The sequence below is a fragment of the Solanum dulcamara genome, chromosome 12 (genome assembly GCF_947179165.1).
Source record: "Solanum dulcamara chromosome 12, daSolDulc1.2, whole genome shotgun sequence".
Classification (NCBI taxonomy): Eukaryota; Viridiplantae; Streptophyta; class Magnoliopsida; order Solanales; family Solanaceae; genus Solanum; species Solanum dulcamara.
This window is the reverse complement of record NC_077248.1, coordinates 66,646,525-66,661,843: the sequence shown is the minus strand read 5'-3', so window position 1 is coordinate 66,661,843 and position 15,319 is coordinate 66,646,525. Positions and strand designations below refer to the sequence as shown.

The 15,319-nt window shown below is 35.8% G+C and overlaps 1 protein-coding gene and 1 pseudogene across 3 annotated transcripts; both read right to left on the bottom strand.

Moving 5' to 3' along the window:
• Nucleotides 1-1,070: 1,070 nt before the first annotated feature.
• On the bottom strand, nucleotides 1,071-6,232 carry LOC129877859 (protein translation factor SUI1 homolog). Of its 2 annotated transcripts, XM_055953392.1 has the most exons (5): nucleotides 6,025-6,110; nucleotides 2,196-2,292; nucleotides 1,679-1,884; nucleotides 1,526-1,579; nucleotides 1,071-1,350 (listed from the first exon to the last, which is right to left on the bottom strand). In XM_055953392.1, exons 2-5 carry the CDS (start codon nucleotides 2,230-2,232, stop codon nucleotides 1,306-1,308), a joined length of 342 nt encoding a protein of 113 aa, XP_055809367.1. In that variant the 5' UTR covers nucleotides 2,233-2,292; nucleotides 6,025-6,110; the 3' UTR covers nucleotides 1,071-1,305. The 2 variants fall into 2 exon arrangements, with proteins under 2 accessions (XP_055809367.1, XP_055809365.1); XM_055953390.1 differs by lacking the exon at nucleotides 2,196-2,292 and having other exon boundaries at nucleotides 6,025-6,232.
• A 4,953-nt stretch (nucleotides 6,233-11,185) lies between these two features.
• LOC129877854 (polyubiquitin-like) lies at nucleotides 11,186-14,356 on the bottom strand (annotated as a pseudogene). Its single transcript, XR_008763636.1, has 2 exons — nucleotides 14,341-14,356; nucleotides 11,186-12,930 (listed from the first exon to the last, which is right to left on the bottom strand). The product of XR_008763636.1 is annotated as a polyubiquitin-like (transcript).
• Nucleotides 14,357-15,319: the final 963 nt, after the last annotated feature.

Below are 15,319 nucleotides of genomic sequence, written 5' to 3'. Positions count from 1 at the left end.
CCACAGGACTTTGACCGAGGCGACTTCTTTGTTCCTCAATTTGCAAAACCTTTTATGAGCCTCCGTAATAAACTGGGTGAAAAGTATGCATATTCTTGGCATGATCTACGGCATTTTCTCATCATTTAAGAATCACTCAACAAGATTTAAGATATTTTCTAGGCTAATACACACGAAAAACTGAGAAAAATTGATAAATTCATCTTTCTGACCTCTGAACGCTAAAAAGTGGCCTCTATACTCTAAAAAGTAGCATAAATCCTATACAAAATGAAATTCATTATTTTTAAGTTCTTGCTGCGTTGGTTCATAGATTTCTCAGAAATTTTCCAATCAACTCCTTCGGTCCAAATTTAAACATGCCGGGTAAGAAAAGGTTGGTGACAAGTATTTATTGCATTTTTATGGTCGATGTTTTGTTTTGGACAGAATGGAGTCGATCCAAAAAAAATTGAAAAATCTATGGACAAACACATGGAGAACTCAAAAAACAACTCTTAAAGTTCCTATTTTGTGACCCTAAAACGCAAAAAAATGATCAGTAATGACGAAATATTGATCACCAAGATGGTTTCGGATTGGACACACCAAGTTTAGGACATATTAGAATCGATCCAGTAAATACCAAAAAAGCTATAGATAAACACACTCGAGAAATCAAAAAAATCTTAAATTCCAATCTCGTGGTGATCAATAATATCTCATTGCAGAACTGCTCATATCATTTGTTCAGGTTGCTAACGCTACAAATTGATAAATTCATCTTTCTGAACAAATGATATCAGAACACTCTTTATATCATCCATGCATGTCACTAACGCTACGATGTAAGGACAATCTGTATATCATTCATGCATGTCGCAACTTATGTTGCACGGTTAGCAGGGTACGTTCAGACAACAGATCAGAATGTCATTGTTCCCACCTTCACGGCGGAACTTCGTGCTGCCTCTTCTGCCGAACCCCTTCAGAGTGCCCTATGACACCCCGAGCAGAAGAAACAAGTATGCTAAAACAGCCACACAACCTAAAAGGAAAGCCAAGAACATATACAAATGCTAAGCAACAACTGAAAGATGATAAAGCCAGTAAGTTCTATTTGCACGCACAACGATTGTTCTAGAAAATACATCATCATCCATAGCTACTATATATCAAACCAGCAGAAAGCTAAACACTACGAAGTCCTTTTTCCTTTTGGGCTGGATAAAGTACTAGTAAACTTTATTATAACTTAACTTGGATAGCATTTTCTGCACACGGACACGACAAATATAAGAACTTTGCGATGATTGATTATGGGAATCAGAAACCATGAATTTTGATGTGTTCTTTCTTCACGATTCCAGCCTGTTTCCAAAAGTAAAAAGATGAAGATTATTAGTAATGATAATGCATACACTAATAAAGAGTGTTTCAATATCAACAGTGGATGCAAGGATAAAATTTAGCAAAAATGTCCTCGTGATAGTAGCATATACTAATATGAACACAAGTGAGTGTTATTGATGCAAAGAACAATCACCTGGACAAGAAACGTAGAAACGTTCTTCCTCTGATCACCCTGGAGTTGAATAACCTGTGAAAAGCATAATCACAACTACATTAGACACGCAATCAAAACAAGCATAATGTCACAAGACACTAAAAGACGGATATCAATCTCCTTGACACGAACCTGGCCTAGTTCTGGATCCTGGACAACAGTACCATTGCAGCAAAACTCTTTCTTAAGGTCCTTCAGTATTTTATTGTAGCTGAATTCTTTCTTCAATCCTTGCACAGTTGTCAGGCTTTTCCGACCATTTCTCTGCTGTATGCGAATGTGTACATAATCTTTTGTCCCAGCTCCAGAATTATCAGCATTTGCCTCGGCAAAGGGATCTAAAGGAGTCATCAAAACAAAGAAATACCGGTCAGTTATGATTCATAACTAGAACACACACTCGCCCAATCCCCCCAAAAAAAGATAGATAATCTTTTTCCATGTGCCATTTACATCTAATCCAGCAACCACCACTATCCCAAAGCAAGTTGGGATGACTATATGAGTTCACACTAGCCACGTCGCTCCATCTAAGCTATAAAAAAATCTCATTTGCAAGTTTTAAAAAAAAAACTGAAAGAGAAATATGATATAAAACAACTAAATACCAAATTCAACTGAGGAATAATACATCAAACAAGTTGCATACCAAAAGCAGCGGGAACTTGGAGGTCGAGATCAGACATGAAAGTTTGTAGAGAATAAAAGACAACCGTGCTCAAATCAACAAACTTGGATGCTCAGACCTGAGTAGGAAAAAGGCTTCATCATTTACAACTACACAACCAGAAATCATAAGAGAACTGCCTGGCGGAGGGGGCATGAAAGAGATGACACCCCAGCAAAACACATCATACTTAAAATAGAAGCATCTACCATATTAAAGTTGTAGAGCATATGAAGAAGAGATTACCTCTACCACTAAGATTTCACGACACACACACAAATATATCAGGCATGAAACCACATCAAATAACCAAAATTAAGGCCAACAAAAAATCCAAACAAATAACAATTTGCTAAGCTATATAAATCAAATAACCGTGAAGTCAAAATTCTGTCAAGAAAAATCTGATTTCTCATAGCATGATGACCAAAAAAAAATTGAAGGCATTAAAACAACAAAGATTATGCAAACAAACAAGACCCCCAGAACAAAAGATTTGCTATGAAATCGAAGAACAGTAAACCAAGATACAGACAAGGCTATTGTTTATCAAACAAAATCCAGATATCTTAACAAAAGAAGCAATTCAAAGGCATGAAACCAAGTCAGATAATCGAAATTTAAAAAGGGCAGTCCGGTGCACTAAAACTCCCTCTATGCGCAGGGCTCAGAGAAGGGCCCGACCACAATAATTTGATTCTAATAAAGCTTTCATAAGATAAAAACCACATATGATAGCCAAATCAGCTGACAAACAACAATCCAAAACACCATATTTTCGAAGCTATATAAATCGAGTAACTCTAAATAAGATCCCATCCCCAAAAAGACACCAGCTTTCAAGTAAAAATCAGATTTCCATCACATGCAAAGAGTAGAGAGACAGGTTAGTTTAGCAGATCCAGAGATTATCAATATAACACACACTATCCTAACAAACAAACAAAATACACACACACACATATATATATACCCGCACATGTGAGCAGGAGGTCAAGAATATCATCTACTTAGAGAAAATAGCAAATCAAATGCCAGATGCATTTACTGATTTGCAACGGATAACTAAGTCGCATATCCCTGCAGTGAATGTGCTTGTCTGGATGATGTCCCAAAAGGACCATCTACTAGTATCATAGCTTCTTGCTTTTCACTCTTCTTTTTAAATTGCTGATCATTTCTCGGTGCCAAATGAGCATCATGATTATAATTTCTTTTTCGACCACGACTAGTGTCATGACCTCTTTCTCGTTGGTTATAGTTTGCCTGATTCACTTCAGGAAGTGACAAAGAACCAACTGGCCAACTATCATGATTTTTCATTAACAAGTCGTTATGACGTTCAGCAATAAAAAGGGGAGAAAGTAATTCAGAATATTTTTTAAACCTTTTTTTGCGATATTGCTGCTGTAGGAGCATTAGGCAGGAAGCCCATTTAGGTGGGCTTCTTGCCTAACGCCCACCTGGCTCAATGGCATACCTAAACAGGCTTCTTGCCTAATGTTCCTGCAGCAGCAATATCGCAAAAAAGGGTTTAAAAAATATTCTGAATTACTTTCTCCCCTTTTTATTGCTGAACGTATGAAAAATCATGATAGTTGGCCCGTTGGTTCTTTGTCACTCCCTGAAGTGAATCAGGCAAACTATAACCAACGAGAAAGAGGTCATGGCACTAGTCGTAGTCGTGGTCGAAGAAGAAATTATAATCATAATGCTCATCTGGCATCGAGAAATGATCAGCAATTTAAAAAGAAGAGTAAAAAAGCTAGAAGCTATACCATAGGAAAATTCAGAAAATATATGTCATAGATGTGAAGGTATGGGACACTGATCATGAATCTGCCAGTCATCAAAATGTCTAGTTCAGCTATATCAAGCATCCTTAAAGAAAGCAGAAAATAATTCAGAAACAAACTTTATCTCTGAAAATAATATTGAGCCTATGCACCTGGATGTAGCTGATTTCTTTAATTTTTCAAAAGAAAATATGAATATTGATAAGTCTAATAATATTTAAATAATTTTCTTTTAATTTGTCTGTACTAAATAATATGTTTATATTTTTCTGATTCAGGTAAATAAATAAAATTTGTATAATGAGTCATGTTTTAATTATAATATTTACTTTAATTCTTTTTGAAGAAAAATATGAATATGCCTCAAATTTTGTTTGGATCAATAATCAATCACGAGAATATTTATGTAATTAATAGTGGAACGAATCATGCCATTTTTAAAGACAAGAACATATTTTTCCTACTTGTTTAGAAGAAAAGCAAATGCTACTACAATTTCTAGTAATTCAAAAATTATTGAAGTCTCCAAAACGGCTACTATATTTCTGTCTAAGGAGACAAAGATTGTTATAGAAGATGCACTATTAATAAAAATCAATTTTTTATCAAATACAAAAACTACAATAACATACTTTGTGTAATCCCACAAGTGGAGTCTTGGGAGGGTGTAGGATGTATGCAAACCTTACCCCTACCTTTGTAGGGGAGAGAGGTGAGATGTAAAAACTACAGATAGGTGTCAATATAGCGGAAAAGGTTAATTTAGTGCATCCAAAGATTATCAAGATTACAAACACAGGGCTAACAAACAAAACCCAATTTTTTCCTAAGCTAGAGAAATCGGATCACTGTCAAAATAAAATTCCCCAAAAAAAGATACACATTTTCAGATGTACAAACTAGAGATACAGGTTAACAAACACTGTCCTAACAAACAACACCCAGAACACATATATTTTCTAAGCTATATAAGTGGAATCACTCTAAACAAAAATCCCCAAAAAAGAAACCAACTTTCAAAAATCATCTTATTTTTATCAATTTGCTGAGAGACAGGTCAATTAAGCGAGATCGTAACAAGAAAAACCCAAAACATCTATATTTGATAAGCTATCATACAAATCTCCAAATAAAACTCAGGCTTTTGTCACATGTAAAAACTAGATAAACAGACTAACAAATAACAAAATTCCCAGTGCGTAGTCCCACAAAATAGGGTGGTCTGGTGTGGGCAAAGTATAGTCAGACCATATAGGTTGTTTCCAATAGACCCTCGGTACAGACAAGGTGACAAACAAAAACCCAAAACAACTTTTATTTGATAAGCTATCATACAAATTTCCAAATAAAAATCAGGCTTTTTTCACATGTAAAATCTAGATAAACAGGCTTTAACAAACAAACAACATACCCAATATAGTCCCACAAATAGAGTCTAGGGAGGGTTTATTTGATAAGCTATCATACAAATTTCCAAATAAAAATCAGGCTTTTTTCACATGTAAAATCTAGATAAACAGGCTTTAACAAACAAACATACCCAATGTAGTCCCACAAATAGAGTCTAGGGAGGGTAGAATCTACACAGACCTTAAAGGCTGCTTCTGATAGACCCTCAACCCAAACAGGCTAACAAACAAAAATCCAAAACACACATGTTTCCTAAGCTATAATAAAAATCGAGTCACTAATAAATGAAATTCCCCAGAAAGAAACCATCTTTCAAATAAAAATCAGATTTTTTATAATAAGTAAAAACTCCAAAGACAATTAATTTATCAGATCCGAAGATCATCAAGATTACAGAAACATATGTTTGCTAAGCTATAGAAATCAAATCAAGATTGAAATCCACTAGACTAAGCTATAGAAATCGAATCACTGTTGATCAAAATTCCCACAAAAAAAATACAAAAAATTCACATAAAAATCAGATTTTTATCACTAGAGAACAGATTTATTAAGCAGATCTGAAAATTATCAAGATTAACAAACAATTTGGAATTATAAATTACCTGAAAATTTAGGGTTTTGAGAGATGAAAAGGGAGAAACCTATAGGGATTCGGATAAGTCTGAGGAAATAGAGAGGAGTAAAGTGTACAGAGAAAATAGTTTTGGTTTCGATATATATACGAAAAAAGCCTTCGGGTTTTGGGTTATGTCGGTTGAGGACCAAAAATAATTGGGCCTCGTGCACTAGGACCATTGAAAATCGAATCTAAATCGATAATTTGAATTGAAAAAAAATTATTAATTTATCAATAAAGAATTATTGCTTTAGCGATTTCGCTAATGATTTTAATTTTTTTTATTATTGTGTTATCGGTTCTTGACAGTTTTAAGTTTTTTCATAACGGGTTAACCAATAACTCTACAGTAAATTAAATAACTATATTTATATCATTTGGTATATAAACTTTTTGGCAGTTCATACTTTTATTTTTGACATTCTCTGTTATTTTATAATGTGGCAATGTTTGTTTTTGAGCAAGATACAATATGTCAACTCATGTACGATAAACCAATAACCAATAAGCTAATATCTTAATGGTTCTATAATGTTTTAGTATTTCTACAAATCGATAACTGATAAGTCTAACCAATAAACTTCAAAATCTAACTGAACCGATCGATACGCAGTCCTAACATGCACTCGTTTATCTTGAGAAACTATTGTATATTTAACTGTGCCCCCTACAAATATAATTGAATATACAAACATCATACATTTTGTGTATCCCAAACCGCTAAGCTATAATTCTCAATTAATTTAATTATATCAAAGTTTAATTATTATTATTAGGGAAGAAAATCATATTTGACCTATGTAGTTGTGTTTTCGTCATTACTTATGTTATCACTTATCATCCGACATGGTATTATCCCTCAATCGTCATTGAAAATTTTAATAATGTTTATATTATGAAAATTGTGTTCCTGAAGTCTTCAAATTCTGAGTATTAAAAATAGAAGTATTGTTAACTAAAGTCGTCCTTTGTGATTCATGATTGACTCCTAATCGTAGTAGTCACACAACGATATGAACGACTTTCACGATCTCTGATTAAGAATAGTAGACGAACAATAGCAGCACAGTAAGAGTTGAAGGATCTTTTAACTTTTTCACAGAGGAGATCTTTCCTCACAATTTATCAAAGATTGAAGTAAACAAACTGAAAACTTGAAGAGAATTAGAAAACAGAAGTATCCCACCTTGAACACTGAGCATATTAATACCACAAATAACAAGGCTATCAGTAAGTTCAAAACATAAAGAACAGCCTTTTAACACAATTGGAGTACATAGAAGAAGCCAAACCAAGAATCATGAAATCTTATCGTGTCAACGCCTATGAAGCCATAATCAATTTACCAGACGCGGTTCAGGCCAACTGAGCTAAGAATACAGATAGAACAAACAATAGACGAGCATAGCAGCTATCGATAAAGAGTGGCTTTACATGGGATCCAACTTGCATCATAAAAGAAAAGATCAATAAATTGTTCTGGAGACTACAATTCATTACAAAGATGAATATTAGGCAATTGACAAAGAAAGACTGCCAAAACCAATCATCAAATTCTGCCATTCTTAGGTATAGGATATCGTTCGTCTGGAAAATTGTGGATGCATTTGAACCATCACATTAAGAATCATCAAATTCTTAGGAGCATAAAAGACGTGGAACACCTTAATTTGAGATGAATTCTTTATTTTGGTAGCAACTTGCAAACAAAGAGAGTTCAAGAACCCAACATTTAATTCATAATAGAGATGAGAAAGATCATTCTTAGGTAAATAAACTGAACTGTGAGGTTCAAACAAGAAGAGGGAGCAGCAAATCGTTCCTCGAAATTCATCATTTTGAAGATGGAACTAAATAAATGAGAACTTGAACAAGAAAAAGAGCATGTGATTGCCAGCAAATACATGGCTATCAGCATATTCAGAACATTACAACAAGCTTCTGACTGCATTTGCCATGCCAACTTAATCTATATGCAAAACATAAGTGGGGTTCCATAGAAGAAGCCAAGCCCGGAATCTTGAAATCCTAGTGTATCATGATATCAAGCCATAATCAATTTACCAGACGCCGCCAAAGCCAACAGTGTATAGAGAAAAACAGGCTATCATGGCAAGCAACATAGTGGCCTCAAGTAAGGATCATAAAAGAGAAGATCAAAAAATTATTCATGCATGAGCCACGAAGCATGCATAGTTGCAAAGACTAATGCTGCCAAAGCGATTATCAAATTCTTGGGATAGATATAATTGGACACTCACCGTAAAGCTCATCACTTGCAAAGTTGCATCAACTTTTAAAAGGACCAAACTTTAAAATCATTCTTCTCATTAAAATCCTGGATCTTGGCTTTGACGTTGTCAATGGTGTCTGAACTGTCAACCTCGAGGGTGATGGTCTTTCCAGTGAGGGTTTTCACGAAGATCTGCATCTGTATATACAAAATTAGCACACAAACTCGAATTGCTGATCAAGATTGAGTTTTTCAAATAGAATTAAAGGGTTTTTCAGATCTTAAACACAGATCAACACACAGACAGCACAACATACAGAAAATAAAAAGAAGAAGCAGCTACCACGCAACCAAAATAAGCACACAAATTTGACTTGGTGCATACACAGCTAATAAACGAAAGCAAGATTCTGAGTTTTTGAATTGAAATAGAATTGAAAGATCTTTCTAATTCTAAACGAAGAGCCAACAAAAACTGATAGCACAAAAACAGAAAATTCAATTTAGTGCATATATACTGAAAACAAAATAAAGATTGAGTTTTTAAAACATAATTACAAGGTGTTTCTGATCCTAAGCACATACCCAAACAAAACAGATGGAACAAATACAGAAAATTAAACCAAGAAACATTCATACAACCAAAATAAGCACACAAATCCAGCGCGGCACAAAGTATCCAGCATTAGCACAGAATCCTGAGAAGGGCCTCTGGGTGCTATGTAGACTTGCGCATTAGTGGCTGCTTCCACATCTCGAACCTGAATTCGACATCTCGAATCCGTGACCCTAGATCACGCAGAGACAACTTTAGATTTGCTCCAAGATTCCCCTTCACGGCATATACAAAAGCTATGAACGAAATCAACATTGAGTTTTTATAACAGATTTATAAGGTTCTTTCATATCTTAAACACAAACCCAACCGAATAAGCACAAAAAGTTCAACTTGGTCCATAAACAAAACATTGAAACAAAATCAAGATCAAGTTTTTAAACTTTCAGATCATAAGCAGAGACCCAAATAAATCAAATAGCATAAATTACAGAAAAATCAAACCAAGAACATTAAGAAAAAGAGAAGCTATAATACCTTAGGAGTTTTTTCGAAGAATCTGAGGAGATGATAAAATATCAATCAATGGATGAATTCTATGGGGTAACAGAGAGGCTCCTTTTATAGGTGCTATGTCCGACTTGAGAAGAAATTGCCCAATATAATAAGATGACACGTGTCCTACTGACTTTTTGGTCACATTATTTGAACCAACACGCTAAGGCTACCTCTTTTTTGGTTCTTTTCCTTGATCAGTGGAAAAATTAGGTGCCTTTGGTTAGCAACTTCTACATTATCATCATTCCAACAACAAGAATGTATTAAATTTGCATATAAAAAGCTTCATAATTTAATTTTATGACAGCTAATTAGTTACTATTAATAAGGTTCTAACGTATCATTCCTTATGAAACTTGCATCTGAGTACGATAGATCAACGATTATTGACTTATATAAAACAAGATATTCGTCTCTTAGGTGACATTATAACGAAGGTACGAGAGATTTATTGATATCTGATAAATTAGACATTGTTGATACAATAGTGTAATCGTTGCTAGCTCTATTATCTTTGATATGCATCAGTACTATTCTGAGTTGGCTTATATGATGACTTCTGATGGCCAGATTATACCGAGTATAGTCTCATAAATGGGGTCTGACGAGAGTGGTATATATGACACCTTGAACACTGAGCATATGGACCATAAGTAACAAGGCTATTATCAGCAAGTTCAGAACATGAGAACAAAATACGGATAACACAAGTGGAGTATATATAAATAGAAGAAGCCAAGTAGTTTATTTTCTAAGAAAGAGAACATATTAATTGATGACTCTTTCAATAAGGCGAAATGGAAGGCTTTGGCATGTATCAAAATAAGACGTACCTGAAGATTCATAGTAAACTTCGATGGGAGTTCCTCTTGCCCGGAATCATGATCTCCTACAGTTTCACACTTATGAAGCCAAAATCAACTTACCAGATGCACCTTCAGGACAACAAAGCTAAGAACAGAGAGAAGAGTAGACAACCATAAAAGCATAGTAGTCCTCATTCTTCAACAATATTTCAACAAAGAGTGGGCTAATTTTATACAAGTCAAATTGAAGATCTTAACTTGCATCGTAAAAGAAAAGATCAATAAATTATTCAGGGGACTTCAGGAAGAATGCGCAGTTGTAAAGACGACTGCGCAAATGCAGATATCGTTGGACAGAACAAATTCTCTGTCCAGTAGATCATGACATTGAAGATGACCAACTGCACAATTGCAGATATAAATGGTGTAAAAAACTATACAAGATATCTAAGATCTTATTCACAAACAGGATTTGTGTATAACTCAAAACTTCCCCTTCTTAGGAAAGAATTTGCAACTACAGTTGTAAGTTCAACATTAAAGGCTAAAACTGAAATGACCAGACATGGAGGAGAATTCACCAAATGACAAGGACCAAAATCAGGTTAAACCAGCAAAGTATCCAATCTTAGGAACCTACATAATAAGAGTTAGGTGTACAAAGAAATTAAGCTACAAAAAGAGAGTACACACTGATGACTGTTCTATTTTTTTTCACATATGATACACAATTGAGAAATCTCGTTCTGTTCCAATCAGAAGATATTATAGACATCCAATGGGATAGCAGTGTAATAAAAAAGTTTAATCCGTTTGCTAATTTATAGAATGTCCTCTATATAAGACTGAACTTCAACAAAGTAAGAAAACAGAAGTATGCTACAACATTAAAGATCATCAACACAGGAGATAGAAAGACAACTTTGAGATCATAGTCTAGATCGCAAACAAAGAAAAAGTTCAAGGCCAAACATTTTTAAACCTCAACTCTTAAGACATTATTATTCATTAAAACAGAAACATGAGAGTTTACGAGTCCTTTCGACTATCTTTGGAAACATCAGAAGATCACAAGCAAACAAACTAGTTCATGAACAAAGCACTGCTGCAAACTGACCAAAAGACACAGGCACTACCACTGACAACAGACCCCTCTAAAAACCACCACGGAGACGGAGGACAAGGTGCAAAGTAGACTCCTTTTGGATGTTGTAGTCCGCCAGAGTCCTACCATCTTCGAGCTGCTTCCCTGCAAAGATCAGCCTCTACTGGTCCGGTGGGATTCCCTCCTTGTCCTGAATTTTGGCCTTCACGTTGTCAATAGTATCAGAACTCTCCACCTCCAAAGTGATGGTCTTCCCAGTCAAGGTCTTCACAAAAATCTGCATACCTCCCCTGAACCTCAAAACAAGATGAAGGGTCGATTCCTTCTGAATATTGTAATCGGCACAGTGTCCTTCCATCCAAATCAACCTTTGCTGGTCTGGAGGGATACCCTCTTTGTCCTGAATCTTGGCCTTAACATTGTCCATAGTGTCAGAGCTTTCCACCTCAAGGGTAATAGTCTTGCCAGTCAAGGTCTTCACAAAGATTTGCATCTCACCGCGAAGACGAAGGACCAAGTGAAGGGTTGACTCCTTCTGGATGTTGTAATCAGCAAGGGTACGGCCATCCTCAAGCTGCTTTCCCGCAAAGATCAACCTCTGCTGGTCTGGTGGGATGCCCTCTTTGTCCTGAATCTTGGACTTAACATTGTCGATGGTGTCGGAGCTTTCAACCTCGAGTGTAATAGTCTTGCCAGCCAAGGTTTTGACAAAGATCTGCATTCCACCACAGAGACGGAGGACCAAGTGAAGAGTTGACTCCTTCTGGATGTTGTAATCAGCGAGGGTCCGGCCATCCTCAAGCTGCTTCCCAGCAAAGATCAACCTTTGCTGGTCGGGGGGGAATGCCTTCCTTGTCCTGGATCTTGGCCTTAAAGTTGTCAGTGGTGTCAGAGCTTTCAACCTCAAGTGTAATTGTCTTTCCAGTGAGGGTTTTAACAAATATCTGCATCCCACCGCGAAGACGGAGTACCAAGTGGAGACTTGACTCCTTCTGGATGTTGTAATCAGCGAGGGTCCGGCCATCCTCAAGCTGCTTCCCAGCAAAGATCAACCTTTGCTGGTTGGGGGGAATGCCTTCCTTGTCCTGGATCTTGGCCTTAACGTTGTCAATAGTGTCGGACCTTTCAACCTCAAGTGTAATTGTCTTTCCAGTGAGGGTTTTAACAAATATCTGCATCCCACCGCAAAGTCGGAGCACCAAGTGGAGAGTGGACTTCTTCTGGATATTGTAATCGGCGAGTGTATGGCCATCTTCGAGCTGTTTTCCAGCAAAGATCAGTCTCTGCTGGTCTGGAGGAATGCCTTCCTTGTCCTGGATCTTAGCCTTAACGTTGTCAATGGTGTCTGAACTTTCCACCTCAAGGGTGATCGTTTTTCCGGTGAGGGTCTTGACGAAAATCTGCATACCACCACGGAGACGGAGGACCAAGTGAAGGGTAGACTCCTTCTGGATGTTGTAATCAGCGAGGGTCCGACCATCTTCGAGCTATTTCCTGGCAAAGATGAGTCTCTGCTGATCTGGGGGAATCCCTTCCTTGTCCTGGATCTTGGCTTTAACATTGTCAATGGTGTCTGAACTTTCCACCTCGAGGGTAATGGTCTTTCCGGTGAGGGTTTTCACGAAGATCTGCATCTGTACAATACAAAATTCAACCAAAATTAGCACACAAACTTGAATTGCTGATCAAGATTTGAGTTTTTAAAACATAATTAAAAGGTTTTTCAGATCCTAATACAAACCAACACACAGACAGCAAAAAGTACAGAAAATAAAACAAAGAAGCAGCTACCACACAACCAAAATAAGCACACAAATTTGTCTTGGTGCATACACAAAGCTAATAAACGAAAGCAAGATTCTGAGTTTTTGAAATAGAATTGAAAGACCTTTCTAATTATAAACACAGAGCCAACAAAACAGATATCACAAAATACAGAGAGTTCAATTTGTGGTATAAAAAAAATACTGAAACAAAATCAAGATTGAATTTTCAAATCCTTTCTGATTCTAAACCCAATAAAACAGACAGAACAAATCATAAAATTAACCGAAGAAACATTCATACAACCAACTTAAGAAGACAAATCCAACACGGCGTATACAACAGGCAAGATAGCGCGATACACAAAGTATCCCGTGCTAGCAGGATCTGGTACGGGAAAGGGCCGCACCCAAGGGCTATGCAAGCATTAGTGGCCAACTCTCAAACACGTGATAAGGAGACAACTTTATCAAAGGCATATACAAAAAGCTATAAAACGTAATCAAGATTGAGTTTTTGAGCCCGTTTGGATGGGCTTTAAGTTGGTTCTTAAAGAATTTTTTAGCTTTTGGACGTGTTTGCCTAATGCTAAGTTTAAGTCATAAAGTTCTTAAAGCAGTCAAAAATGAAGTGCTTAAAGTCATTTTCTTTGACCATAGAAATTACTTTTATATCCCTTATATTTTAACTAAATTCCCAAACTACCCATTTTATTCTTTTAACCCTAAAATTCACATCATTTTCTTTGACCATAGAAATTACTTTTATATCCCTTATATTTTAACTAAATTCCCAAACTACCCATTTTATTCTTTTAACCCTAAAATTCACATCATTTTCCTCATTTAAGCACTTTTATCCAAACACTCAACTGCTTATTTATAAAAATAACTTTCAACACTTCAAAGTTCTAAAAGCACTTCATACATAAAAGTTACTTTTTTTAAGCCTATCCAAACGTGCTCTTTATAATAGATGGTTTTTCAGATCATAAACACAGATCCAATAGAATTAAGCACAAAAATCAACTTGGGGCATACACAACACTGAAACATAATCAAGATTAAGTTTTTAACTTTCTGATTCTAAACACCAGACCCAACAAAACACACAGCACAAAATATAGAAAATTCAACTTGTTGCATATACAATTCATTGAAACAGAATCAAGATCAAGTTTTTAAACTTTCAGATCATAAACACAGACCCAAATAAAACAAATAGCATAAATTACAGAAAAATCAAACCAAGAACATTAAGGAAAAGGAAAACTATAATACCTTGAAAGGTATTTTTTTTTGAAGAATCTGAGGAGACTGAGAAATCAATGGATGAGTACTATTGGGTTACACAAAGAGGCTCCTTTTATAGGTGCTAATGGCCGGCTTGAGAATAAACTGCCAAACATAGTAACCTATAATAAGATGAAACGTGTCCTGTTGACTTTTGTATCCAATTATTTGAACCTACACGCCAAGGCTACCTCTTTTTGTTTAATTTGGGGTTGAAATTTACTTATTTGATTAATTTAAATTCAAGCTCTATTGCACTTCTATTATTTTTGGGGTAACAAGTTTTACCAATAATATTCATAAGTCGATAATTTAACCATCCCTTAGAGATAGAGTCGAGAAATACCATGCATGCTTACCCCATCCTTTCTTTCTATGAGCCTCACCCCACTAAATACTAAGATTTATTGGATTTATTACTAAAATATTGACAATATCTTCTGAAGGGACATTCGTTCTACCTTCTTGGCTTAGGCTACCAACTAATCAACATGGCCTTGCCTCCCTTGTCACTAACTGAAGCTAAGCACTTGAAAAGTGTGCTAAGAAAGGTTGCTTCTATTAAAAATGAAGATATTGATTGAGCACGCAATCTTAGAAAGTAGTTTTAGATCAAAAGGAGTTGAGCATTCTTGACTTTTAAAAAATCTGAGTCCGCTATGGGAAACAGGTTGCTCCTTTTCTTTCGTATTGGCTGCATATGTATGAAAAAAGATGAATTTCTTACCTATTATCTGCGCCTCTGCTTGTGAAGTTGTGATGAAGTTCAGGGACAGAGACATTGATGTTGTAGGTTGACAAGAACCAAAATCTCTCATCAAAATTCATCAAAGATGGTTGTAACTTGACTGAAGAATCCCTTTATATGCTACGTTCACAATAAGCAGCCCTTTTCCCCATGACCCCTTTGAAAGGGGTACCAGAAAAACAAGAAAAGTTGGTTATATAATTAAGATAGTAAAAACAG

What these genes read in the sequence shown, in the direction of transcription:
- LOC129877859 (XM_055953390.1), bottom strand. Translation starts at nt 6,217, where the DNA reads ATGGTCCTAGTGCACGAGGCCCAATTATTTTTGGTCCTCAACCGACAT. An exon ending in AGGATCCAGAACTAGGCCAG is followed by an intron (nt 1,580 to 1,678) that starts GTTCGTGTCAAG and finishes TGCTTTTCACAG; the next exon opens with GTTATTCAACTCCAGGGTGA. An exon ending in TTTCTACGTTTCTTGTCCAG is followed by an intron (nt 1,351 to 1,525) that starts GTGATTGTTCTT and finishes TTTTGGAAACAG; the next exon opens with GCTGGAATCGTGAAGAAAGA.